The 24,254-nt window shown below is 35.5% G+C and overlaps 4 protein-coding genes across 9 annotated transcripts; 2 read left to right on the plus strand and 2 right to left on the minus strand.

The window, feature by feature from the left end:
* Nucleotides 1-69: 69 nt before the first annotated feature.
* Nucleotides 70-5,245, minus strand: LOC122355256 (monocarboxylate transporter 7). Of its 2 annotated transcripts, none has more exons than XM_043253341.1 (6): nucleotides 5,107-5,245; nucleotides 3,794-4,037; nucleotides 3,510-3,653; nucleotides 2,485-2,613; nucleotides 1,574-2,365; nucleotides 70-294 (listed from the first exon to the last, which is right to left on the minus strand). In XM_043253341.1, the coding sequence occupies exons 2-6, from the start codon at nucleotides 4,029-4,031 to the stop codon at nucleotides 74-76; spliced, it is 1,524 nt and encodes a 507-aa protein (XP_043109276.1). In that variant the 5' UTR covers nucleotides 4,032-4,037; nucleotides 5,107-5,245; the 3' UTR covers nucleotides 70-73. The 2 variants fall into 2 exon arrangements, with proteins under 2 accessions (XP_043109276.1, XP_043109277.1); XM_043253342.1 differs by having other exon boundaries at nucleotides 5,112-5,208.
* On the plus strand, nucleotides 4,436-20,437 carry arsg (arylsulfatase G). Of its 3 annotated transcripts, XR_006252198.1 has the most exons (14): nucleotides 4,436-4,537; nucleotides 6,343-6,572; nucleotides 6,649-6,836; nucleotides 7,036-7,083; nucleotides 7,627-7,738; nucleotides 7,832-7,966; nucleotides 8,964-9,160; nucleotides 9,263-9,343; nucleotides 10,009-10,117; nucleotides 10,194-10,314; nucleotides 10,418-10,508; nucleotides 11,359-11,637; nucleotides 20,225-20,316; nucleotides 20,395-20,437. XR_006252198.1 is itself a non-coding variant. In XM_043253332.1 (13 exons), exons 2-12 carry the CDS (start codon nucleotides 6,355-6,357, stop codon nucleotides 11,634-11,636), a joined length of 1,578 nt encoding a protein of 525 aa, XP_043109267.1. In that variant the 5' UTR covers nucleotides 4,436-4,537; nucleotides 6,343-6,354; the 3' UTR covers nucleotide 11,637; nucleotides 20,209-20,306. The 3 variants fall into 3 exon arrangements, 2 of the variants coding, with proteins under 2 accessions (XP_043109267.1, XP_043109266.1); XM_043253332.1 differs by lacking the exon at nucleotides 20,395-20,437 and having other exon boundaries at nucleotides 20,209-20,306; XM_043253331.1 differs by lacking the exons at nucleotides 20,225-20,316; nucleotides 20,395-20,437 and adding an exon at nucleotides 12,417-12,577.
* Nucleotides 11,588-24,107, plus strand: si:dkey-220f10.4 (tubby protein homolog). The gene is made up of 14 exons (XM_043253328.1): nucleotides 11,588-11,637; nucleotides 20,225-20,316; nucleotides 20,395-20,438; nucleotides 20,675-20,831; nucleotides 20,945-21,184; nucleotides 21,263-21,382; nucleotides 21,511-21,648; nucleotides 21,762-21,946; nucleotides 22,132-22,290; nucleotides 22,385-22,497; nucleotides 22,577-22,691; nucleotides 22,806-22,904; nucleotides 23,370-23,541; nucleotides 23,648-24,107. The coding sequence occupies exons 3-14, from the start codon at nucleotides 20,397-20,399 to the stop codon at nucleotides 23,779-23,781; spliced, it is 1,674 nt and encodes a 557-aa protein (XP_043109263.1). The 5' UTR covers nucleotides 11,588-11,637; nucleotides 20,225-20,316; nucleotides 20,395-20,396; the 3' UTR covers nucleotides 23,782-24,107.
* On the minus strand, nucleotides 13,099-20,222 carry snx11 (sorting nexin 11). 3 transcript variants are annotated; one of them, XM_043253323.1, is made up of 7 exons: nucleotides 18,207-18,585; nucleotides 18,048-18,102; nucleotides 17,714-17,800; nucleotides 16,648-16,748; nucleotides 16,345-16,440; nucleotides 15,958-16,188; nucleotides 13,099-15,875 (listed from the first exon to the last, which is right to left on the minus strand). In XM_043253323.1, the coding sequence occupies exons 1-7, from the start codon at nucleotides 18,326-18,328 to the stop codon at nucleotides 14,879-14,881; spliced, it is 1,689 nt and encodes a 562-aa protein (XP_043109258.1). In that variant the 5' UTR covers nucleotides 18,329-18,585; the 3' UTR covers nucleotides 13,099-14,878. The 3 variants fall into 3 exon arrangements, with proteins under 3 accessions (XP_043109258.1, XP_043109260.1, XP_043109259.1); XM_043253325.1 differs by lacking the exon at nucleotides 18,207-18,585 and adding an exon at nucleotides 18,694-20,222 and having other exon boundaries at nucleotides 13,102-15,875; XM_043253324.1 differs by lacking the exon at nucleotides 18,207-18,585 and adding an exon at nucleotides 18,611-20,222 and having other exon boundaries at nucleotides 13,103-15,875.
* Nucleotides 24,108-24,254: the final 147 nt, after the last annotated feature.

The following is a 24,254-nucleotide window of genomic DNA, read 5'->3' on the forward strand; positions in this document are numbered from 1 at the left end:
CAGTTGTAAAAGTTTTTCTATGTTATCAAGAGGTTTGAAAGTACCTACAGTTCCACTAAATTCACAAAGGAAGTCAAGACTTAATATCTTGATTATCCACTTCTACAGTTTCCTCCAGTTTGCTTTTGGACACTTGCTCCACCATGGTGTTAGTCTGTCCGTTGTCCCTTCTCAAGCACAGTTGACCTGTATTAGCTGGACGTACGAGCCCAAGGAAGACGGCACCTAGTCCCATTCCCACAGCACAGGAGTAGAATGCAGCCCTGTAATTTTGTGTAACATCCACAAGGACACCTAGAATATTTGAGAGGGAAATGCAGTAAGTTGCTTGTTCAGGGAGTTTTGAATTCCACTGTATATACACTGAATCCTGAAAAGTACAGCCTGGTACTGTATATTAAGCAATGTTTTCAACATTGATTATAATAAATGTTTCTTGTGCGCCAAAACATCATATTAGATTGATTTCTGACACTGAGTAATGGCTTCTGAAAATTCATCTTTGTCATCACTGAACTTTAGAAACACGGCTCCAAAAAATTAATAGAACACTTTTATGTTTAAGGTTCATGGGCCTTTTTCCAAATTCAGTGATCGTCCTTATCCCCTTGTTAGTGGGGACTTTACAATGAGCCATTATTTAGTTATTTGGAATGCAAAGGGAGTGATGTAATTTCCTTATTATCTTCAGCTGGGATGATCCCGTGGCAATGCAGCATGGTGTGTGTCAGCAGATGTCGCTGTTTTAAGGTCATAAATGTATTTTTATTGTTGTTAGCAGAACTGTTGCAAATAAAAATACATTTTATATTTTAAAATGTTTTTCAAATATGCTAATATGTAAAAACTTATATGTATAAAACAAAGTATAGGTCTCTGCAGCAAGGTAATGGGAGTTACCACATAAGAGTGTTTTTACATCATGTTACTTGATTGGCTAACGTCATAGTGAGGGTAGGGTTAAGTTGAGATTGAGGTCTCTGCATAGCAAAAGTGCTCGTTTCTCAATTTCTGGGCATTTTCAAACTGCTGGGCAATCAATCATGCAATCAGAACGATCCCCCTGACCTAACCCTACCCGTAAACCTACCCTCATTATGACCAATCAGGTAACATGTGTAAAAACGCCCTAAATTTGATAACTCCCAATACGTTGCCAGCAGAGACGCTCATGAGACTGTGCTGGGAGACGCATCAAACTTTGTTGTGATGGCACTTATGGATGTACCATCCTTGACTACCTATGCAACCAGGTGCAGGTCATGCCTCATGCTACAAGTAGTAAGATGAAGCCCAACAAAAAACAAAACTAAACACTCATCAGTCAGGAAGTATAATGAAACAACAACTATCTGTGGCTACCAACTGCAAAACCATTTGCTTTTCGGGGGTGGTCTTGTTTTTGCCTCCTCTGTTACCCCATTCATTTGCACCTAAGCAGGAGAAACTGATTCTCAATCACTTATGCTTCCTAACTGGACAGATTGATACCCTTCAAGTTTAAATGACTTAATGTTATGATAAAGTGTTCGATTTTTTAGCAGGGTATGTTACAGTAGGGTATTCTTCTTACCTCCTAATGGTGGACCAGCCAGTCCTGCAAAGCTCTGAATACAGACGTAGACGCCTACAGCCAAGGGCATCCTCTGGATCCCTACGACATCGTCCTCAGCCAACATTGGAATGTGTGTGGATGCAATGTTCCCAAGTAAGAAGCCGTAAAGCACACAGCACACTGCCAATCCCCAGAAGCCATTTACCACAGTAAAAAACACCAGCACCAGGCACATAAGTGACACGCATCCAAGAAGTACGAAGATCTTTCTGATACGCCCCCAGTTCAGGACCCATCCGATGGAGAGACGTCCAAAGATCTCAGCAATGGCCATTGTTGACAGCATATAGGCAGCCTTGTTCCTCTCTGTACCCAAACTGGCACTGAGCTCCACCACATACAACTGTGGGGCGAAAAAGCCCAGCGTTGCAAAAAGGCCAAACGCGGAATAGCATAAGAAACTGCCTTCTTTTAGTACAGTCAAATCTAGGAGCTTATTTTTGGTTGGGATGTTCTGTTGTTTCGGAGGGATCTGAAGTGGTTTTGCTTCTTTCTGTTCCTTCCCTGGTTTGATGGCCCGTTTCAGCTCATCAAGTGACTGTACACCTGAATCTCCAGAGCTAGAAGAACCATGCATTTGTTCTTCAGGTTGAGAGCATGTTATCTTCTGCTCTGTATCTGTTAGAGATATCTTTGGTTTGATGACTATGGGACGAAGCAGAGCCCCACAGATAATAATGATGCCCTGTAATGTTCCAATCACCACCATTGTGTACCTCCAGCCAATGAAGTTCTTAAGAGCTGTGAAGGCTACAGAAATGAGAAAGGAATAAGTTTGACTCCGTGTGTTACAACGAAACACATATTTTCACATAAAGACATGTAAAACGTGATGATATTGCATTGCAGATGAACAGGCCTTCCCTCACCTGGAGCAAAAGCAAATATAGCAAATGACTCTCCAGTGGAGGCCATGGCTGTGACCACAGAACGACGCCTGCTGAAGTACTGGGACAAGATTGTGACGGTTGGCAGAAATGTCAGACAGTAGCCCAGTCCTAGAGAAAGGAAAAGGCATCTAAAAATCATTAGATGCTTTGTTCATTTTGTATTTGCTTTTAGTTATTAGATCAAATTTCTTAATAGAACATATACATTACTAGTTTCTATTGTATAATGTATATACTTACGGACAATCCTGGAGCAGTTTAGTTTTAACATTAATATAATACATAATATATTTAATAATAATAATAATAATAAATAATAATAATTAAATAATTTGATGAAATTTCCTCTGCTTACATTTCTTTTCTTGTTGTCTTTACTGTGATCATTCATAAATTAAAATTATGATCAATAGGCTGCTCAAAAAACATTTTATCAAACAACTTGTCAATGTTTTTTGTGGAGACCAAGATATATGGTTTTTTCAAGAATCTTCGAAGGACATAAAGATCAAAATAATAGCATTCATGAAATACAATTTTTTTAAGAAGATTATAATTATATTTAATATACCTTTTCATTGATTTAAAAATATATTTCAGCAAAACTAAATTAAATTTTCTCACCCTCAAGCTATCCTAGGTGTATATGACTTTCTTCTTTTAAACTAATACAAGTTATTGAAAATATCCTAGGTCTTTCAAGTTTTTAATGGTAGTGAATAGGGGCTGAGATTTTGAAGCCCAAAAATAGCACATCCATCAAACATACATACTCTGTATGACTCCACGATGTGCTTTTGCAAGAATATTATCAATATTTAAAATTGAGAACCAGTGTGAAGAAAAAACAGTGTGGTCTAAGGGTACATCATGGGGTAAATTTCATTTTTGGGTGAACTATCCCTTTCAAGAATCCTTGATGAATGAAATATTGCTTTCTTTGAAAACTTCCTAAAAACGTATTAAATGTTTGGACAGTTGTATATGTACTAGGCCTTACCTACCTGTCACAATTCCTATAGTGAGGTACATCTGATTGATGGAGCTGGTGAATGCTGTTGAGATTGTACCCAGAGATATGAGAAATCCTCCAAACATCACAACTGGCTGGAAGCCAAATCGATTACTTAGCACTGTTGATAAAGGAGCTGAAAAAAACATGGATAGCAAAGTTACAGATATGAACTTTATTTAAAAAAAAGAACATACAGCTAAGAGTAGTCAAGCTAGAAAGTTATTGTTTAAAATTTCTAAATTTAAAGTAACAGCCATTTAAAGTGAACCTCACCTGTAAAAGTCATAACAAAGACACATATTGAAATGATCCAAGATACTCGACTGTTGCTCTCGCCAAAGTCACTCATTAAGTCCTTAAGAAAAATCCCAAAACTTTTGATAACCCCGTAAGTGAACACCTCCACCAGAAAAAAGGCCACAGCCACAATCCAACCCCAACCACCATCTGGGACTTCTGAATACTCTTTAGAGCCAAGGCAACCTTTTAGTCTGAAAATCCCCTGTGCCATTTTGACCTGTGAATGTGACAAATAAAAGGTAAATAAGTAAACTGTATTTGGGCACAACCGTGATCATTCCCATTTGCAAAGAGATAAAAAAGGGACCTGCAATATCAGCTTTTAAATGAGTTAATCCATTTCACGTATCAGGTTTTCAATTTCTTATGTGTGTTAGAGACTAGTGTTGTTGCAGTTAGCTAAAAGCAAGCTGAAATAAATGTATCATATTGATAATATACTATCACAATATATGCTAATACTGATATAAATCACTCAACTAAGGCAGCTAACTGAAATGAGCACTGAAACGACTAAAACCGAAATAATAACGCTTCAAATCAAAATAAACTGAATATGATGCGCCGCTGGTGGAAACAACAGCAAGTATTACAAAGAGGCGTTACCAGAGCGATGCTGCGTCATGATGGGGGCGGAGGGACGCGAGTGTCAACAAACTGATGAACAGAACAACGACCGAAATCTTTTCATTGATTGAAATCATCGCTCGGCATTAGGTGAGGAGTAATTAGTCTTATAGTATTACAAGTCATAACAGTGTTTATATGCATATCGAATCTGAAATTTCCGTCTCAGTCGCTCAGACAGCGACAGCTACCGTTATTTTAGAACAGCTTCATTTCTCTCACATTCAGACTAACTTAGAGAACGTAGTCAGAAACCGCTTTAAAACGGCCACTGCTTTAACTCCTCAACGCGGCGTGACTTAAACGTCACAAAGAAACATCCATAAAACTTATATTAAATTTATTTTAAAATGTTCATATTTTAACTTTGGTTTTGTTCTAGATCACTTTGTACGTTATCAAATCAACCGTCCTGCACCATCATGAACGTGTTTTCTTTGCTTCTTGCCACGTGGTCGGGAAAATCTATAGAAATATATAGAAACGTCTGACCTGCACACACATGCGTGGCGCGCGAGCTACCTCGTGTGAATTGTTTAACTCGTGTAGCGGTAGCAGCAAAGTCCCTTTCAATATATTGCTGTGGTCTTTGGTAGCACTTAACCATTGCTATGCTGTAACGTTGAACGGTAAGAACTGAAGAACTAGAAAATGCTTACCTTACCAGGAATGTGTTACTCCACCGCTGTACTATAGTCCATGTGGTGCTGCTTCCACTGTCTCAAGCTCTGTGCTCCTCTATGGTGGGAGGTTACAGCTGTTGAGTAAGTTGAGGATTGGTTTACAGTCAATGTTGAATGAAAGGCCACACCAGCAACCCCCCGTTTCCCTTGAGCTGGAACGTCAAAGGACGTGCTGTGTTTTCTCCCCCCACCATAGTGTTGAGTGGAAGCTGCAGGGGTGACTGTACTGAATGTTTAAAATGGACTGGTGCATTAAGTAGTGTGTTATATAACAGTACAGCATGGTTTGCTCAGATCTGACGGTGAAAAAGATCTCCTCGGAGACGTCAAAGGGCTTATGAAAAACGGCAATTGCAGATAGTGTTTGGTTCTTATGTGATTATGGCATAGTTAATTTGACCGATAATTACTGATCATGTCATTATTACATCCTACAATACATACTGCCCTTTTTCAGTAGTAAATTCATGCCATTCATGGGTCTTCGGTCTTCAAGACGAGAAATACTTGGTGGATAAAAGGATGAAGCAGGATCTATTACATATTCTATAAAATATCTGAAATATCATCCACATAAAACCATACATTTAAATTTGACTTAATATTTTTAAATGGATTAACTAAAGTGTTTACTATTTTTGATTGAAGTGAACCTGGTATTAAATTTGATTTAATGCATATTTAGTTTTTTTCCCCACAAAAAGTATTATTTGAAATAATAAAACAATATTTGTCCCTTCAATTTTATCCCCTACAATATTAGTTTTTATTCATATTAGTTAATTTATTATAGGTATTTTGTTTTTTATTTTTCCGATTTCATTTTAGTTACATTTTTGTAATTTTGTTGTGCATTTTCTCATTTTTTAAATGCCTACATATTTTTTTCATTTCAGTTTTAGTTTTTATTATTTTAGTACATCAAATTACAATAAAAATGAGACAGCCGAAATAAAATAATATGAGAAAATAAATAACATAAAATAATATTTTTTAAATACTAAATTTTAATTAGTGTTTATTTTATTTCAAGTAAAAAAAAAAAATAATCGTTTTATTTTAAGTGTACTGTAAAAATAACTTCCATTGATGATATCTGGTTGCCTGTTTTTATAGTTGTTCTATAGTTGTCTGAGAATGCTAAGTAGCAATCAATGTATTAGTGATTTTGTGTGAAATAGATCATAATTTAAATGCCGTTTTCTTTTTTAGATTCAGCATAAAATGGCACAGTTTGGATTATGTTTACTGCTTCTGTTCTCTGGACTGATTCCTCACATCAAAAGCCACATTAAAAAGCAAGACGGAAATAGTGAAAAGGAACGGCCCAATTTCATCATTATCCTTGCTGATGACATCGGATGGGGTGACCTCTGGGTGAACAGGCCTGACAACTCCACACCAACACCCTGGCTGGACTCATTAATGCTGATGGGCAAAAGGTATTGTTATCGTTACAGGCACAGTTTTGTGCATGATTATGTCTAATTGTCGGGGCTTGTGTCTGGTGATTTGCAGATTCACAGACTTCCACTCTCCTGCCTCCACATGCTCTCCGTCACGTGCTGCCCTCCTGACAGGCAGACATGGGCTACGCAATGGGGTCACTCATAACTTTGCAGTGGGATCTGTAGGAGGGCTGCCACTCAATGAGACAACATTTGCTGAGCTCCTGCGTGATGCAGGTTATTATACAGCCATTATCGGTAAGCGCAGAAACTCAAAGAACATGCAGAGAACGACACGATTAACGTCCTGAGAGAAATGAACTTTACACTGCGCTGCGATTAGCTCCTGATTAACAATTAAGCATTGTCGCCTTGGCAACAAATCAGACTCCAAAGCTAAACCTATTATATGTAATAATGTTTCAATTCCAGTTATCTTATATTGATTTTAAAACAGGAAAATGGCACCTTGGACACAATGGTTCCTACAATCCCGTTCATAGAGGTAAAATACTTTACTAATACTTATGTTTTTAATTAGTTTTCATTTGTAGATTGTATGTTCGTTTTAATGTTATGTTAAAGTTTTATTTTGTTGTGTTTTTTGTCATTATTATCATTTTAAACCAGTGCTAACGAGTGCTAAACCAGTGCTATCAAACGATAAATGATAAATAAATCATTTTTGTTTACATAATACATGTGTGTGTACTGTGTTTTATATATATAAACATACAGTATTTACATCTATATTTATATTCATATGATTCATATAAATATTACATATTTTTAAATATATACATGCATGTGTATGTATTTTTATATATATATATAATAATTATTCACAGTGCACACATTATGTGAAGAAAAACATTTATTTTGATTCCGATTAATCATCATAAATTTTTCTTGATGTGATAATTTTTTTGCCACATTAAATTATTTGCCACATTTTTATATATGAATTGTAATTATTGTATAACATTATGTATTTATTGTAAACCATGTCATGAGGAAATGCTCACTTTTTTGTGTGTTTACACTGCAGGTTTTGACTATTACTTCGGTGTTCCTTATAGTAATGACATGGGCTGCACTGACAAACCAGGTCTCGACCTTCCTAGCTGTCCTCCCTGTCTTAACAGTCAGTATACTACTAGGTTTGTGTTACTATTCAGGACATATAGGTCAAAACACACATTAGATGCAGCGTAGCTTGAGGTTTTGTATGCGTGTCAAACATTCCCCAACAGGAAGCATGAACAATGCTACACTAAAGTGGCATTGCCTCTATTTGAAAATGAGACAATAATTGAACAACCCTTGGACACATGGAGCCTTAAAGACAGATATGCCACAGCAGCTGTCAATCAGATATTCACAGCCAGGTTTGTTTACCACTTCTCTGTATGATTTTATAATTATATTCTGATTACAGCATAACATAAAACTGCTCTCTGGCCAAATTAATATTATTATTACTGTTATTAAAGCCTATTAAACCACTTGAACTTTCTGGTAAATAATTCAAATGGTTCAACGGGTGTTAGGCATTAAGCGTGAAACATTCTTGATTAAAAATGAATTATAAAAACTGTTTTGCAGCACACAGGGGACTTTGATCAGTCGATATAAGGTCTCTAGTCTGTAAACAAGTTTACTGGGCAGGCACAGTTGCAGTGTTGACTTTTGACACAGTCTAAGGATAGATCGTCATCTGTTGGGCTGCGTCATCCATTTCTCATTTCAGCAAAGCCAATATCACTGCAGTCCCCGCATAAATCGGTTTGAATCAATAGAGAATATATTGACATTAAAATTCAGTAAACTATTTTCATGTTAGTTCCATAGTGTATATTATTTTGTATTAAACAGTTTTAAATGCACAATGTGGAGGTCAAGAGGCCTTACTCTTTTATATTTCTATGTAGCAATAGCCAAAAATAGATTGCATGGGTCAAAATTATAGATTTTTCTTTCATGCAAAAATCAATAGGATAAGTAAAGATCCTATTCCATGAAGATATTTTGTGAATTTCCTCCCATAAGTATATTAAAACGTGCATTATTATTATTAATATGCATTGCTAAGAACTTAATTTGGACAACTTTAAAGGTGATTTTTGTTAGTATTTTCACCCTCAGATATTCAAAGGGTTGTATATCGGCCAAATATTGTCCTGTCCTAACAAACCATACACCAGTGCAAACCTTATTCATTCAGCTCATTTATAAAATGGTCATTGATGAATGGTTTTGTGGTCCAACTTTATTTTCTATATGATTGACAATTATTGTCTTAATTTATCGTCTCTGTAACAAACGTATCCTTCTGTCACTGTACAGTTTGGATGTAAAATGTTTTGTGTTAATGCATCTGTGTAGCATTTGGAAAAAGCAGCCGTTCCTGCTGTATGTGGCTCTTGCTCACATGCATGTCCCACTGTTTCACAACGCTTTCCTGAACATCACGACACAAGACGCTTACACGGCTAGCCTCAGTGACATGGACTCTTTGGTGGGCACAATCATGAAAGCGGTCAGCACAGAGCAGCTGGAAAACACATTGATATGGTTCACTGGTGAGATATTTTACACGTAATTCCCTTCTAAGGACTCAGCTGGGTTAGTTGTTTTATTAAAAACGTAGCTTATAATAGTAATGCAATGCAATCATTTCTAAGGTGACAATGGTCCGTGGGAGCAGAAATGCCAGTTTGCTGGGAATGTTGGGCCTTTTGTTGGAGAATGGCAGACGAGCAGAGGTAATAAAGTCATTTATTGAAAATAAATAGACTTTTTCTGTTTTTCTAATACTGTCATATCGTTAATCTGCCACAAATAAAAGATATTTAATGAATGAGCATCCAGGTTTTTTGTGAATGCAGGTTTCATGCTGCCTTGTGTTAGATTTTGCTGTATTTGACTGAACCGTAGTTTGGGTGGATCGACAATGTATTTAATTTCCCTAATAGATAAAATAAGTACGCTTGACCAAAGTTCTTGTAGGTAGAATCATTTATTGAAGGTAGCAGTGTAGCGATTTTAGAATGTCTCCCTCAAACAATCTTAACCCTTGTAAGAGTTCTAGTTTTTCCCTAGCATCTCTGAAGGTCTTTCATAGCTTAATCTCAGTTCTGTCTGTGAGACAGACGTTTTTATCTAAAGACAAACGGCTAAAAACAACCGATACTATCGGGACCTCCCGCTGGAGACCCTGCAGTCTGAAATAAGTTCCCAAGGAATACTGTTCTTTTGTTATTCTAAATGTGCGGACTATTTAGTTCACACCTTCTGTTGACTGCATCTGGGACGCAGTCACAATGTAAATGCATTTGACTAAAGATACACAATTCTTTCTCTTCAGTTGTTTTAGATTGAACACTAATTGAATTATCATGTAATAGTCTGTTTTGATTTTTCGGAGCAGGTGGCGGCTCAGCCAAGAGAACCACATGGGAAGGAGGTCATAGAGTTCCCACAGTGGTCGCATGGCCTAAGAAGATCAAACCCAACAGCACCAGCAGCGCCCTGCTGAGGTACTGGAAACTTATGAACATTGTGTAACACGATTGTTTTGTTTTCACTGTATGATGACTGGCTTTAACTCCTTAGTGGTCTGGATATCTTTCCAACTATTCTCTCCCTGGCTGGTGTAAAACCACCAGCAGATCGACGCTATGATGGCATTGATATGACTGACATTCTGCTCAACGACTCTGATTCAGGCCATAAGGTACAGTTTGTTTAGATGGCACAGCACTTTTACAGATCTAATTCAGAAGTATTTGTGAAATTTGCTCTGACTGCTTTCTGTAAATTCTCGTTTCCATCTCCAGAGTCTCATGCACCCTAACAGTGGTGCTGCAGGACGGTTCGGTGACCTTCAAACTGTCAGGCTGAAACATCACAAGGCATTTTACATCACAGGTTTCTGCTTTTTAAAGACTTCCACTTAAATAAAATGAAAGAATCAATGTATAAATTCAAGAACAAAATTAAACATTTTAAATTATTGTTTGGGTTTTTGAGGACTTAATTTACAGTTATAACAAAAAGAAAAATCAATGTATTAAGTACCATAAATATTTTTACATTCAAATGCATAGTTTTTAATTTATTTGTTTATTGTATATTATTTTAAATCGTTTATTTAATTCATTTAAATGTATGTTTTAATTCATGCAGTTAAATGTAACTGTAAAATAAAGTAAAAAAGTTATTTAGTCACAATTTTTTTTTACAGGAATAAAATCCAAAATACCACATATCAAAATACATACATTCTAAAAACAAAACAAAAATAGTATTTATTTATCTAAAAATACTGTTAAGTATTTATTTAAATGTTTAAAAATGTTCTTAAATATATAAATGTAACACTAAATAATACAATAATAAATAACATTTTTGATAGACAATTGGTAATATACTTTAAAATTTAAATGTTTACATTCATGATTAAAAATGTATTAGTCAAAACAATCAATAAATTCTGAAATATAATTTTCTATAAATTGACAAATAAATTAGCTAAATATTTCTTGTTTAAAAATGCAATGTAACAAAACAATAATGAATAAATAAATGACATTTTTGGTACTTGGGTATTTAGTTTAAATAGTGTATAAAACATTACTTTGAACAAACCATAAAATAATCCATTAATAACTTGTTTTGAAATGCAACTTTTAGTCTGAAGTTAACTGATTGCTTTCATGTATGAGCTGTACAGTGGCCTTTTTTCGGTTGGTATAACGGTTCTGATGTGCCCTCTTAGGTGGATCAGTGACATGCGGTGGAGGAAGTGGACAGCAGCAGTATCACGACCCCCCTCTGATTTTTGACCTCTCACTGGACGAGGCAGAGGAGAACCCTCTGGACCCTGAGAGCGAGGAATACAGATCTGTCCTGAAGGACGTGGAGAGAGAGAGGGAGGCTCTGTTATGGGACATCGCCACAGATAAGGTATCCTCTGTCGACTACAACGTGAATCCGTCTGCAGTCCCCTGCTGCCAGCCACACAACCCCGCCTGCCGCTGTCACAGTTTAAAATGAGGTCAGTCAGCTCAGCCTTGAACTCAGCAATGTTTGTCAATGGGCTAGATCACATCAACATATCAAAAGCACAGTTTTTCCTACACTAGGAAGAGCACAGTACAAATATTTAGCGCAAGAATGTCAAACTAGATTTTCAAGAAGATATGTTGAAGTGTGAAGAGATTCTAGATTCTTGGATTCTAAGATGCTGCAGTACATTTCTATTCTGCTTTTTTAAAATGGGGTAAAATTGATTTTTATATTTCTAAAGAAATCATGAGATCGATAACTTATTTTTTGACAGTTCTGTTTTTTAACAATATGAAACAATCTGTTACACTTTAAGGTCCAATTTTCCTGTTATTAACAAACAATGAACTATGTCTTTTGAAACTATGATGCTTATTAATACTTAGTAAAGTATTTGTTAGGATTAGGGATGCAGAATATTTGCTTTGTAAGCACTAATAAACAACCACTATGTAAATAATTAGTGTGGTACTAAGCAACTAGTTAATAGTGACAATTTGACTAAAGTGTTACCAAATAATAGTAATAATAATAATAATAATAATAATAATAATTAAAAAAGGATTTGTGTATCTTGCATTACCGTATGAAAATGATAAATTATAGGTGACTATATTTAGGAAGTATATATTTTAGACAATTCAGATATGAATGTATGAGATGCAAATAAAAATAGATGGTGAGATGGTTCAATTTGATCCAAGTTTTATATAAATGACAATCGTGTTACATTAAAAGTGTTATAACCACTGGTTTTCTTTTCCTTAGTTTGATACGATGTCTCCATCTTGTGGTAAAACTGTACTAAAACTACTAAGTGAATGCTCTCCACACATAGTATATAAATGCAAGACTCAAGCCACTGATAAGTAGCAGTACTTGTATAAAAACCTATACAAAGTAGCCAGAAAAAAATGCTAATTCTAAAGAAAAACATAACACTTAGTGGCTTTTGCATCTGAACTCTTCATATATATATATATATATATATATATATATATATATATATATATATATATATATATGTATATATATATATATATATATATATATATATATATATATATATATATATGTATATATATATATGTATATATATATATATATATATATATATATATATATATATATATATATATATATATATATATATATATATATATATATATATATATATATATATGTATATATATATATATATATATATATATATATATATATATATATATATATATGTGTGTGTGTGTGTGTGTGTGTGTATGCTGTGTGTTTGTGTATATATTTATATATATATAGAATTTAGTTTCATATCTATTTAACTATTTCTTGGTATGATTTTAAATCTGCATTTAACCTTCTCAAGTGAATAATAAGCGTTAAGGCTGATTTTGTGGTGGCTGTGCTTTAAATTAAATAATTGCATGGCTGTGTGAAATGCTTGATGCTATTAACAGCCTTCTTCATGCACGTAATGGGTTTAAAAAAGCTCATGTAATAGAGGGATAATGTACATCCAGCCAATTGTTATTGCAAAATAAAGATGAGCTTTATCTCTTATTACAATCTTAATTATAAGATGAAGATGATTTTGAAAGTTTGGTTTACAGTGATTAACAGTTCAAAATATTAGAAAGGTAATTAAAAGTAATTAAAAAGTTACACTATTATTACATTTTGAATAAGATGTAATATGTAATCTACACTTGTAATATGTAACCCATTACATTTCCAAACACTGTTGGTCGGTATAGTGAAGACACTCAAGGTGTGTTCTTTCAGGTAATTCAGCGGACACAGAGTTTAATTTCAACCTCTTATTCTTTATTGGATTGCTGTTAGTAAGCACACTGGTGAATCCAAACATACATACAGTAACAAACACCTGCTCTGGCACCCATGTACGATGTAGTATAGATCTATACGTGGCTCATTCGAATGAACATGAAAATGTCACATTAAGAGGTGGAGCCGACTGAGATGTTCTTATACCCTTTTTAAATCCATTAAAAACAAATAAAAAAATAACTTAGGATGCTTTGAATTTGTAATGCTACTATGCACTAATAATTATTACTGTGCTGATTTGGATAAAAAATAACATCTGTGCGTAATAAAAGATAAACATATCTCAGAAAATAAAAAAGTACCCTTGTCTGTCAATCAACAAACAATTCCCTTTTGAGCATGTTTCTGTTCCTATATTAGTATTACAAGCAGCTAGAGTAACATCATCACAGCAGAATATAGAAGTACGGTCCACGAGTAGCTCACCTGACCTAGTGCAACATGACGGGGGAAATAACGTATATTATTCCAAACAATGCGCACTGTTATTATGCATTTGGGTTATTTTTACTTAGAAATTAGTGTTCTGATCATAAATTAAGCAACAATGAAATTAGATATCAAAGACCTGAAGTATAAAAAAAAAAAAATTACTCTTAACAGCCACACTACCACTAAACATCCTGTCATCACTTACTCACCCTTGTGATTTTTGTACATTTATTAAAATACAAAAGAAGATACTTAGAATAATGTTTCAACTATACAGTGAAATTAAGCTGGGTCCAAAACAACACTGGACAGAAAAGACATCTTTCCGAATATCATCCTGTGCTCCACACAAGACACCCATTAGGGTATGGAAGAACACGGGGGTGAGAAAAGTTGACAGAATTTAAATTGGGACCAAACTATTCCTTAAAATTACCCAAAGTTCAAGTAGAGCTAACATGTGAGAGCAACATGTTTTTACAGTTGGGAGAAAAAAAAAGGAAGTGCCTTTAGAAAGTCGAAATCTGGTTTTGCTAAAATGGATCAGCGACATGTAATGAGGTAATCCCTGCTGCTAAAATTACACAAACAAGAGAAATATTTTGATTAAGAATGGTGAATATTAGAATAAGGGTGCCGTAGTGATATACGCTGCATTTTCACACTCGCTACTATGGATTCATAACTTTTCGTTGCTCGTGCAATTTGCTCACAATCCTGAATGGCACATTAGTTAGTGCATTATCTGTGTTTGTTCACATTGTTCGTAGGGGAAAAACTAAAGCCTGGTCTAATCATTCAGTGTATCTTCTGTAAACAGTCTGTAACTGAACACAACTCAACAGTGGATCAATGCAGAAAACAGTTACATGCACTCACTCACAAAGTAGAAAAACATCTTGGATGTTGACTGGGAAAGAGCTGAAAGGAGGACTTTGATAACTCTGTCCTATTCATGACTCATGGGAATTAGCATCTGGTTGGTGGGTAGCGATGATAGTTAGACTGTCTGTCTCGTGACACTGAATCGAATCCATCTCTATGGCTTGTAAAACAAGCTTGTTGACATCAGCAGTACTGTCACCGAGGTTACTGACAGTCTCTGTCACGGGGGCCGCTTGCGTGCTTACCGCTTCCTCAATTCCCTCAAGTATCAAAATGGCACTGTCAGGCTGAAGACACTTCGCATTGAGCTTGTTCACTTCCCCAACATGCACTTCATTTTCATTCATGGCCTCTTCCTGGGCAGGAAAATCTTCATCACCGAATCCGTTCTCTTGGACCACGTGTTCCTCTGTTATCTCAGCTTTATCTTGATCTTCAGTCTTTGGCGTGTTGTCTTCTACGGTTTCAAGTACGTTCTCAGCATCAACACTGAGATCAACAGTTACTTCATTTTGATGGATCCTCACTCCTGGATCTTCCTCATGAAGGACCTTGTCGGGGGTTTGTCTCACAGTGCTATCCTGTTCAAGTCCAAATTCCTGACTTCCCTTCTTCGCATTATTGATATCATCAAGAGTCTTCTTCTCAAAGACTTTGTCCACTGATGTAACCTCAGCAACATGAGTTTCTTGATCAAGATCTTCTTCATTGTGTGTATCTCCTTGCTGAAGTTTGTCTTCAATCAGTCTGTCTATCTGTGGAGCTACATATTCACAATCAGTGCTTTGTAGATATTTGGCGTCTTCGTCAAACTTATGCGTTTCTTTTGAGCCAGTGTTTCCATCCTCTTCCTCGGTTTCTACAGATACAACAAGATTTGGGTGGACTTCAACTACTAGTTTAATGTAACTCTCTCCCTCTTGAGTGCAGTCAAGTCTAGTCTGTTCTGCTTCACTCAGCCTCGACTCATGGTCTGAAACATCTGTACATTCATTTATCTGTTCATTTGGAGGTCCACTGGATGTGGCTCCTGGACTTTGTAATGAAGGGAGGTGAGGAGCAGGGCTGTAAAGAGATGCATATCATTAGGAGAAGGTAATCTCACTATTACATCAGCAAGTGTTTTATGTTGTAGCGGCTTTTTTACCTCTCTATAGATTCATATGGAACAGGGGTGGGCCATAATTCTTGGCCGCCATCCCCTTCGCCTTCCTCCTGCACCCAGCCACGGTTAGAGGAAGCATAAGTGAGAATGGCTTCTGTCACAGTGTAAGGGGTGTGACCCTGCACACAGTCCTCGATGTGCTTGACAGGAAGCTGAGTCTGAAGGAAAAGATGGAGCTGGCTATCTGACAGGCATACTGTCATGTGCAGCACTCTGTATAGGAAGACAAAAGCAAATGATTTCAGGAATACTGTGTCTTAAAATGAGCATCGCTGTACTATTTCACATGAAGTTTTTAAGTATCCCATTTTTAAAACGCTTTGTAAGCAGCAAACACTAGAGGATTTTATATAAAGAGCTAGAACTGACTTATCCAAGAAGCTCTGAAGACCTTTTCTCCTCCTTTCAATAAAGTCATCATTAATAAATGAGAAGAAAGATTTTTTCGGGAGATCAGGAACAGGTCTGTGGGAAATACAGCGAAGCATGGGTTACTATAAAGATAAAGCAATACAATGCAGAAAAAGTCCCTACTATAGCAAATCGTTAATATTGCTTGCAATAAATTTAAATAAAATTTAATTGGCATATTAAAAGTATATATAGATATATTTGGAATGGATGAGACATATATGCAGCTATACAGTAAATAATTTCTGCAAAGGAACTTACACCAGACCAGCGTTCTTTTGCAGTTTTTTCTTCAACCACACAAACTCGCTGTATCTCCGTCTCACACAGGATGTTTTGGCAGTGAACGCTTTGCTGTTTGTCTGGTGACAGAAACCAATGAACCAGATGAGATAACAAGCGCAGATTAAAGAGAAGTGTTGAACAACAGAAGAGTAAAAATGCCTATAGTGAAAGGCTGATATATATTTGGCTATTAAGATGGCATCTGTCCATCTGCATTTTGTGCATCTTTAAAATAATTTTTAAAAGCAGTTTTGTGTGCATTTCATTTGCTGTGCATTAAATTGCATCACAGGTGCTGGTCTTAAAATTAGAATATCATCAAAAAAATTATTTCACTAATTCCATTCAAAAAGTGAAACTTGTATATTATATTCATTCATTATACACAGACTGATATATTTCAAATGTTCATTTCTTTTAATTTTGATGATTACAACTGACAACTAATGAAAATCCCAAATTCAGTATCTCTGAAAATTAGAATATCACTTAAGACCAATACAGAGAAAAGATTTTTAGAAGTATTGGCCAACTGAAAAGTATGAACAAAGTATGAGCATGTACAGCACTCAATACATAGTTGGGGCTCTTTTTGAACCTTGAACCTTGAAATTTCTGGAGATACTAAATGTGGGGTTTTCATTAGTTGTCCGTTATAATCATCAAAATAAATAAACATTTGAAATATATCAGTCTGTGTGTAACGAATGAACATAATATACAAGTTTCACTTTTTGAATGGAATTAGCAAAATCAACTTTTTGATGATATTCTAATTATATGACCAGCACCTGTATGTACAATAAACTAGACAGACCCTGTTATGCCATTCAGATATTATTATACATATAAATCTGTGGCCTAGTCACCACCAAAATTGAAGAATTATTTAAATATGGGGGAAGGCTTATAAATTAATCGTAACATTTAAATCAGTTTTCGTGTCTAAAGAAGTATTTTAAAAAATGTTGGAAGCTGGATCGGTCACATTATTAGATTATAATGCTTTAATATTAGAAGTACATAAGGCATAAATACTCACATGAAGGAAAATTTTGAAGTCCACATATGAGTTCCACGACCCTTCATTTTGAACACGAGGATCCTGAACTCTCACAGCAATGAACTCCTTTTTTTAAAAAAAGTTAAAGAAACAATTTTAAGATCAAAAAATACAAATATCGAACATGACATTTTATACCTTTAAAAGGACAGCCCTGCGGCCCATTGTTGTGAACAGCAAAATCTCTCGTGTCAAATGAACTGTTTTGTAATCTGTCGTGTCTCAATATCTGACTTAAAACCATAAGACCTCATTGCTTCAGTGCAATGTTCAGACCTGTCTTAAATTAAAAAACTTAATTAAAAAAACTTACATCTTGCTCTTGACTTTTGATCATCCTACCAGAGGTAACACGACACAATGGACATCTGTGAAGAAGAAAAAAACAATCATTGCAACATTAGTCATCAACCACAACACAAACAAGTCTTACCGTGCATGTTTTGCTACGTTTTTTCCTTTTTTAACTTACACGATTGTGTCTTTTCTGTCTTTGTTTTTCCATAACTTGAGGAAAGCAAATATTTTCACAAATCCATAAAGGGAGAAATCAACAGATTCCTCAGACCTGGTACTATCTACTCTCCAAAACATCACTAATTGTTGACTATCCAGGGAACAAATATCTCCTGACTTGCTCTTTTAACCCTTGTGATGAATCACCCGCCCCTCCTCTTCCTCTAAACGGCCATTAATCATGACTACGGAGTAAAATGAATTGAAACTGGACGTACTTTTAGCAATCCTATGAAGAGGGATACCTCGGCGTTAGTGTTAGTGTAGCTTTTAGTTCGATAACTCGTCGTCTGCTGTCTGTCACGGCACTTTTTACTCAAAAGAACAACTAAAAGATACATTTATTGGTATGACACTTACTGTGCTCGTGCTCTATTTCCAGGTTGAATTCCAGGTTAACGTGCTCAAAAACACGAACGTCAAAAATAAAGTAAAATTCGTACCTTCATCCCAACAGTCCGCAATACATTGTGATTTTTCGTAAATGTCACTTAGACTGTATTACACATACAGATACAGATTGGAAGTACAAAAAAGCCAAACATTATTGACATTATACGGCAGTAACGTGATCGGTTTCGTTTTTCTTCAGCTGTGAATATATAAACAAGCTGAGGCGAGACACTGCCATCTAGGGTACGCTTATGATGCTAAAACGAGCAAACAAGGTCACTGGGTTTTCAGACTAGGTTTTCGATACGTATTGCTTATCTTTTCTCTGTAAAATACCTCAGGTGGATATGGTAAACATTTGAACTAATAGATAACGTCCTTTTACCATGTCAGTTAAAGCAGTTGTTTTGTAATTTTGTGTTTAAATGTGCAAATAAGTCATTTGCTAATAAAATATGTATTATTTCCAATTGTTTACTGAAATCTGGGGGCAGTTGACTGAACAACTAGCAGTTAGCCAAGGGTAATCAATCGTGTTCTTTGTATTTAACTTTCTATGTAACCGAATTAAAGTTTTAACCAGTCATAAAAGGACAAAAAGATGACTAACTTCTAAAAGCATTTTGCAACTGGCCTGAAAAGTGAATAAAAGGTCTAAATCCTTGTTTTAATTTATTACTGTATTAGATTTGAAAATTTTAAAGAAGGAATTTGGGATATCTCTTCATATTACTCTATTAATTCAATAGGGGGGAAAATACCTAAATAAATTAAACAAAAGTCTTGTCCCGTCAATAAAAGAATGGTACAATTACTTTAGAAATATTGTTCTTATGGAAAGATCATTGGCTATCATTCATAAAGCACAAAGTTCAACTTTAGATGTTTTGATAAATTTATTGCTGTGCTTTCGAAACCTGTTTTCCCTTAGAATTAGTACATGGTGTAAATGGGTCTCAACAACTGTATAAAGTATATATTTTCATTTGTATTTTCTTGATTCAAAGCTATGACAATTATTTATAGTTTGAATATATTTGCTTTGTATTTTTGTGTACACACACACACACACACACACACACACACATTATTAACAAACAACTATATTAACAACTATATATAAGCCTTAATATAAATAAGAGAAGGTTTGTGGTAAGTGCTGCTTAAGCTGATATTTCTTTAGTGCATGAGGAAAAAAATTAATTAGATAAAAACATTTTGAAGATAGCCTATGTATTATAATTGAAATTACAGACACAAATAGATACATATTAAGAAAATAAACATTGAAATGTGTATTTAGGAAGTATAAAAAGGGTGTCTCAAAAGAAAGCAAAATCTCAAAACAATGGTTAGTCTTGTATAAAAGATATTTTGAACGGAAGTTGCAGAAATACATATTAGTTTCTGATATTGGTTATACGACCAATATCTAAACACTGTGTCACTGGTGCTGTTTTCAGCTGTTATAGTGTCTGATGTCAGTAATGATGAAGGATCTTTTCTACATGACGTCTCAGTGGAGCGCTGCATGTAAGAACTTTATCCGCTGTAATCTTCTTTAGCTTCTGTTGCGTGCAGGTGGGGATGTCATATGGAGCTGCAGAGACACACGGGGACAATGAGACATCGGTTTGATAGCTGATAGCTGATTCGAGCTTGCATACTAGCTGGTGAGTACATGGCAATAAAATCATAGCGAATTATTTGTATACTCCCAAAATGTTGATATTTGTTTTTTCCAACGCAAGAAATGGAAGACACAGAAGTTCGACAACAGAAACTGGACAATCAGGTAAGCGTCTCAGAAATGAACTTCTTTTGGTTAGGTTTTTCTTTCATACTTTTGCGTTGCATATTTTAGCAGGAAGGTTTTTTTTCAATATTATTTTACCTGTGACATCATAGTCATAATTAAAAGCATCCTCCAGATTGTCTGCTTCATTAGGTTTTGAGGATATGCATTTATATTAATGCCATTACCGGGTAGTTATATCTGATGTTTAACGGCAGTCGTGTCAATTCTCACAGCGTTCGCTTTTAATCAAGAAGCAACAAAGAAGAAGGGCAGATGCCCGGATGATCACAGCGAATCATGACATCCGTCCCAAGACACGCAAACAGAAAGCTGAGTCTGACGATACAGCTTTATTGATAAGCCAGTCTCAGAGCAACATTTCCCTCAGTGGTTTGTAATCACTTGCTTTGTTTCATTGTTAACGCGTAATGTTGTTTATCAATCATTATATATTAACTCTGCAGGGTTTTACAGAAAATAACACCCTGCCTGTTTATTGCCAGACGCACAGCCTGAGCAGATTTATGAAAACACGGTGGAAGAGATTTGTTTAGGAGAGCTGAGCATTTCATCCAGAGCAGAAGAGGCTTCTGAAGAGCTTGCTCAATCTGTTCCGGTCATCACTAAGAAAATCGATCTAGAGATCAGCCCGCAGCACAGCGCTAAATGCACTTTAGACACAGAAGGCCAGGCAGATGGAAAGAAAACTAAGAAGAAGGGTGTTAAAAAAGGCCAAACAAAATGTAAGTGTTATTTTTTTGTGTGTGTGTATCTGCCTTTGTGTGATACGCCTTTACATTTTGTTGTATTGCACATCCTAGTACTCGAGGCCAAGCCTGCATTAGACGTGGAGGAAAATGAGGGGAAAGAGAAAAAAACCGTGAAGAAGAAGGATAAAGCGAACGAATCCAAGGAGAAAGCGAAGACAGAGGAACAGCCTCGTAAGTGTACCGGAGATGTGTCTCCATTGTTAGCCATGATACAAGTTAAAGGCCATTTCCTGTCGCACAGCCCAGTGCCTCATCCACATGTAGGAAGTAACCTGACATTGGCATTGTTAACATTCCAGCAATTCAGACTGAATCGGTGGTGGAAATCAACATTAACGAAGAGAAAATACCCGAATCGGAGAGCGAGGATGAAAGAAAAGACTGGGCGAAGAGCCCCGTTCCTCCAACACCAAAGAAAAAACAGCAGCCCAAACCAAGTATAAAACATCTCGATATAAAAATGATATGTGTTGTCTTTACGTTAACTCTTTTGTTTCGTGACGGTTTTTTTTGATGTGCCTTGATTAATGTTCGTTTTCTGCCATTGTAGTGAGATGTCACCTCAGTGACAGCGAGGAAGAAAAAGAGGATGAAAAGCAGGAGGACAAAAAGAGGGAAGTTAAAAACACATCAAAGAAGTCTAAAAAAGAAGCAAAAAATGATGACAGTATTGCTTCTTTGAACTCCAACTACAAGGAGCCTTCCTCTGATAGTGATTCTTTGGACATGGGAAAAGTAAGATTGTCTTAATTTATTATATATATATATATATATATATATATATATATATATATATATATATTTTTTTTTTTTTTTTTTTTTTTTTTTTTTCATGTTAATTTGAACGCTTATAAGTAATATGGTTTTAGGTTTAATTGATATTAATACAATAACCCTGTTTTTTTTTTTTTCTTGTCCAGTCCTCTCCGATATCTTTGGAGGATCTGGAACAGTTTGCCGTGCGTCCTGCTCCAAGAGATGTGACTATTCAGTGCAGGATCACCAGAGACAGGAGGGGAGTGGAGAAAGGCATCTTTCCCACATATTACCTCCACATGGAAAAGGAGGATGGGAAAAGGGTTAGCAGAAGCGTGTGAAAAGTGAAAAATAACTTTTTTATGTTTTTTTAAGTAACACGTCATTGTTCTCTTGTCCAACGTTTGGAACGGGCAGGTCTTTCTGATGGCTGGCAGAAAAAGAAAGAAGTGCAAAACGTCAAATTATTTGATATCAATCGATCCGACCGATTTGTCCAGAGATACTGAGAGCTACATAGGCAAGCTGAGGTCAGGATCGTTGCAGGGCCTTATCACAAATAGTGTTCGCATTTCCGCTCGTGGTAAAATGTATGATTTTTCTCCACAGATCAAATGTCTTGGGGACTAAATTCACTGTGTACGATAATGGCGAGAATCCAGAAAGGAAATCGTTCATTAAAGAGACGGATACGCTACGACAAGAGCTAGCAGCAATATGTTACGTAAGATAACTGTGCGCTGTTTTGTCTTTATGTATACAGTGTATATGTATGGATATATTTTCATGTATTATGTTTTAATTGCAAAAAAAGTTAGTTTTTTGTTCTGTCACACAGGAGAAAAATGTTTTGGGTTTTAAAGGACCTAGAAAAATGACCGTAATTATTCCTGGTATGCATGAGAATGATGAGAGAGTTGTTATTCGGCCAAAAACTGTGAGTATTATATTGTTCGTCCCTTTTTTTTTGACAATCAGTCGCAATATAAGGCTTCCTCCTTTAGATATATATTACTAAGTTTGGGGTCCAAATTTTTTTTTAATGTGTTTGAAAAAAGTCTCTTATTCTCACCAAGGCAGCATTTATTTGATCATAAATAGTGTGACATTTTATTACAATTCTAAATCACTGTTTTCGGTTGTAATATGTTTTAAAATGTATTAATGTCATGATTTTTCAGCAGCCAAATTCTCACATGATTTTTCAAAAATCATATCTTCCATATATTCATACATGCTGATTTGATGCTGAGAAAACATTTACTTTTATTATCAGTGTTGTGTCCAAACCTTTATATGGTGCTGTTTTTTGTCACATAAAAATGTTTTGTTCACTGATTAAATCAGCTGTTTTCTATGTACGTATGAATAATGTAAATGAGATCTCTTTTGCATGTCCCAGGAGCTGGAATCTCTGCTCACTCGATATGAGAATGGAAACAAAGAGAATCTCGTCACCCTTGTAAATAAATCACCCAGCTGGAATGAGCAAACTCAGTCATATGTGCTGAATTTTCATGGCCGAGTTACTCAGGCATCTGTGAAAAACTTTCAGATTGTCCATCCAGATAACGGTGAGTTAGTCTATCTTTTTCCTCATTTTGCATTTGTAGTTACTATATTATAAAAATAGTACGACTCCTAATTCTAATTCTAATTTGAACGAATCTCTCTCTCCAGTGGACTACATTGTGATGCAGTTTGGGCGGGTAGCTGAAGATGTGTTTTCCATGGACTACAGCTTTCCCATGTGTGCTCTTCAGGCATTTGCCATAACTCTGTCTTCGTTCGATGGCAAACTGGCCTGTGAATGAGCACCGTTCGTCTGTATTTTCTGTTCTTTCAAAAAGGGAAACTTAGCATTAATTTGAGCTTCGAATGTTCTCGCAGTCATTTTAATGAACTGTTGATTTATGATATTATGCACGAATTACACTGTACACTAGATCTGAGTTTTGAGTTTTTCTAATTACGAATCATTAGACATGTATCAATTTCTTTTGTATTTATTCTCTGTTTAATTGTTCATTTCAGTTGCCTGTTCTCCAAGCAAATAATTTTGCTAGATGTTTTAATTTCCTTTATTATTACGCGAAAAAAGATTGGCATACCTTGTTAAAATAAAAACCTACTGAATTTATATAAGGCTGTATTATACAGTTACTCTTCATACAGTTACGCACAACATCTTAAATGCCTTCATTACGCTGTTGCTTTCTTAGCGAGGTATTTCAGATCCGAGTGAAATATAAAATTTCTCCATAGTGAAACAACGTAAATATTAAAC

The sequence above is a fragment of the Puntigrus tetrazona genome, chromosome 12, assembly GCF_018831695.1.
Source record: "Puntigrus tetrazona isolate hp1 chromosome 12, ASM1883169v1, whole genome shotgun sequence".
NCBI lineage: Eukaryota > Metazoa > Chordata > Actinopteri > Cypriniformes > Cyprinidae > Puntigrus > Puntigrus tetrazona.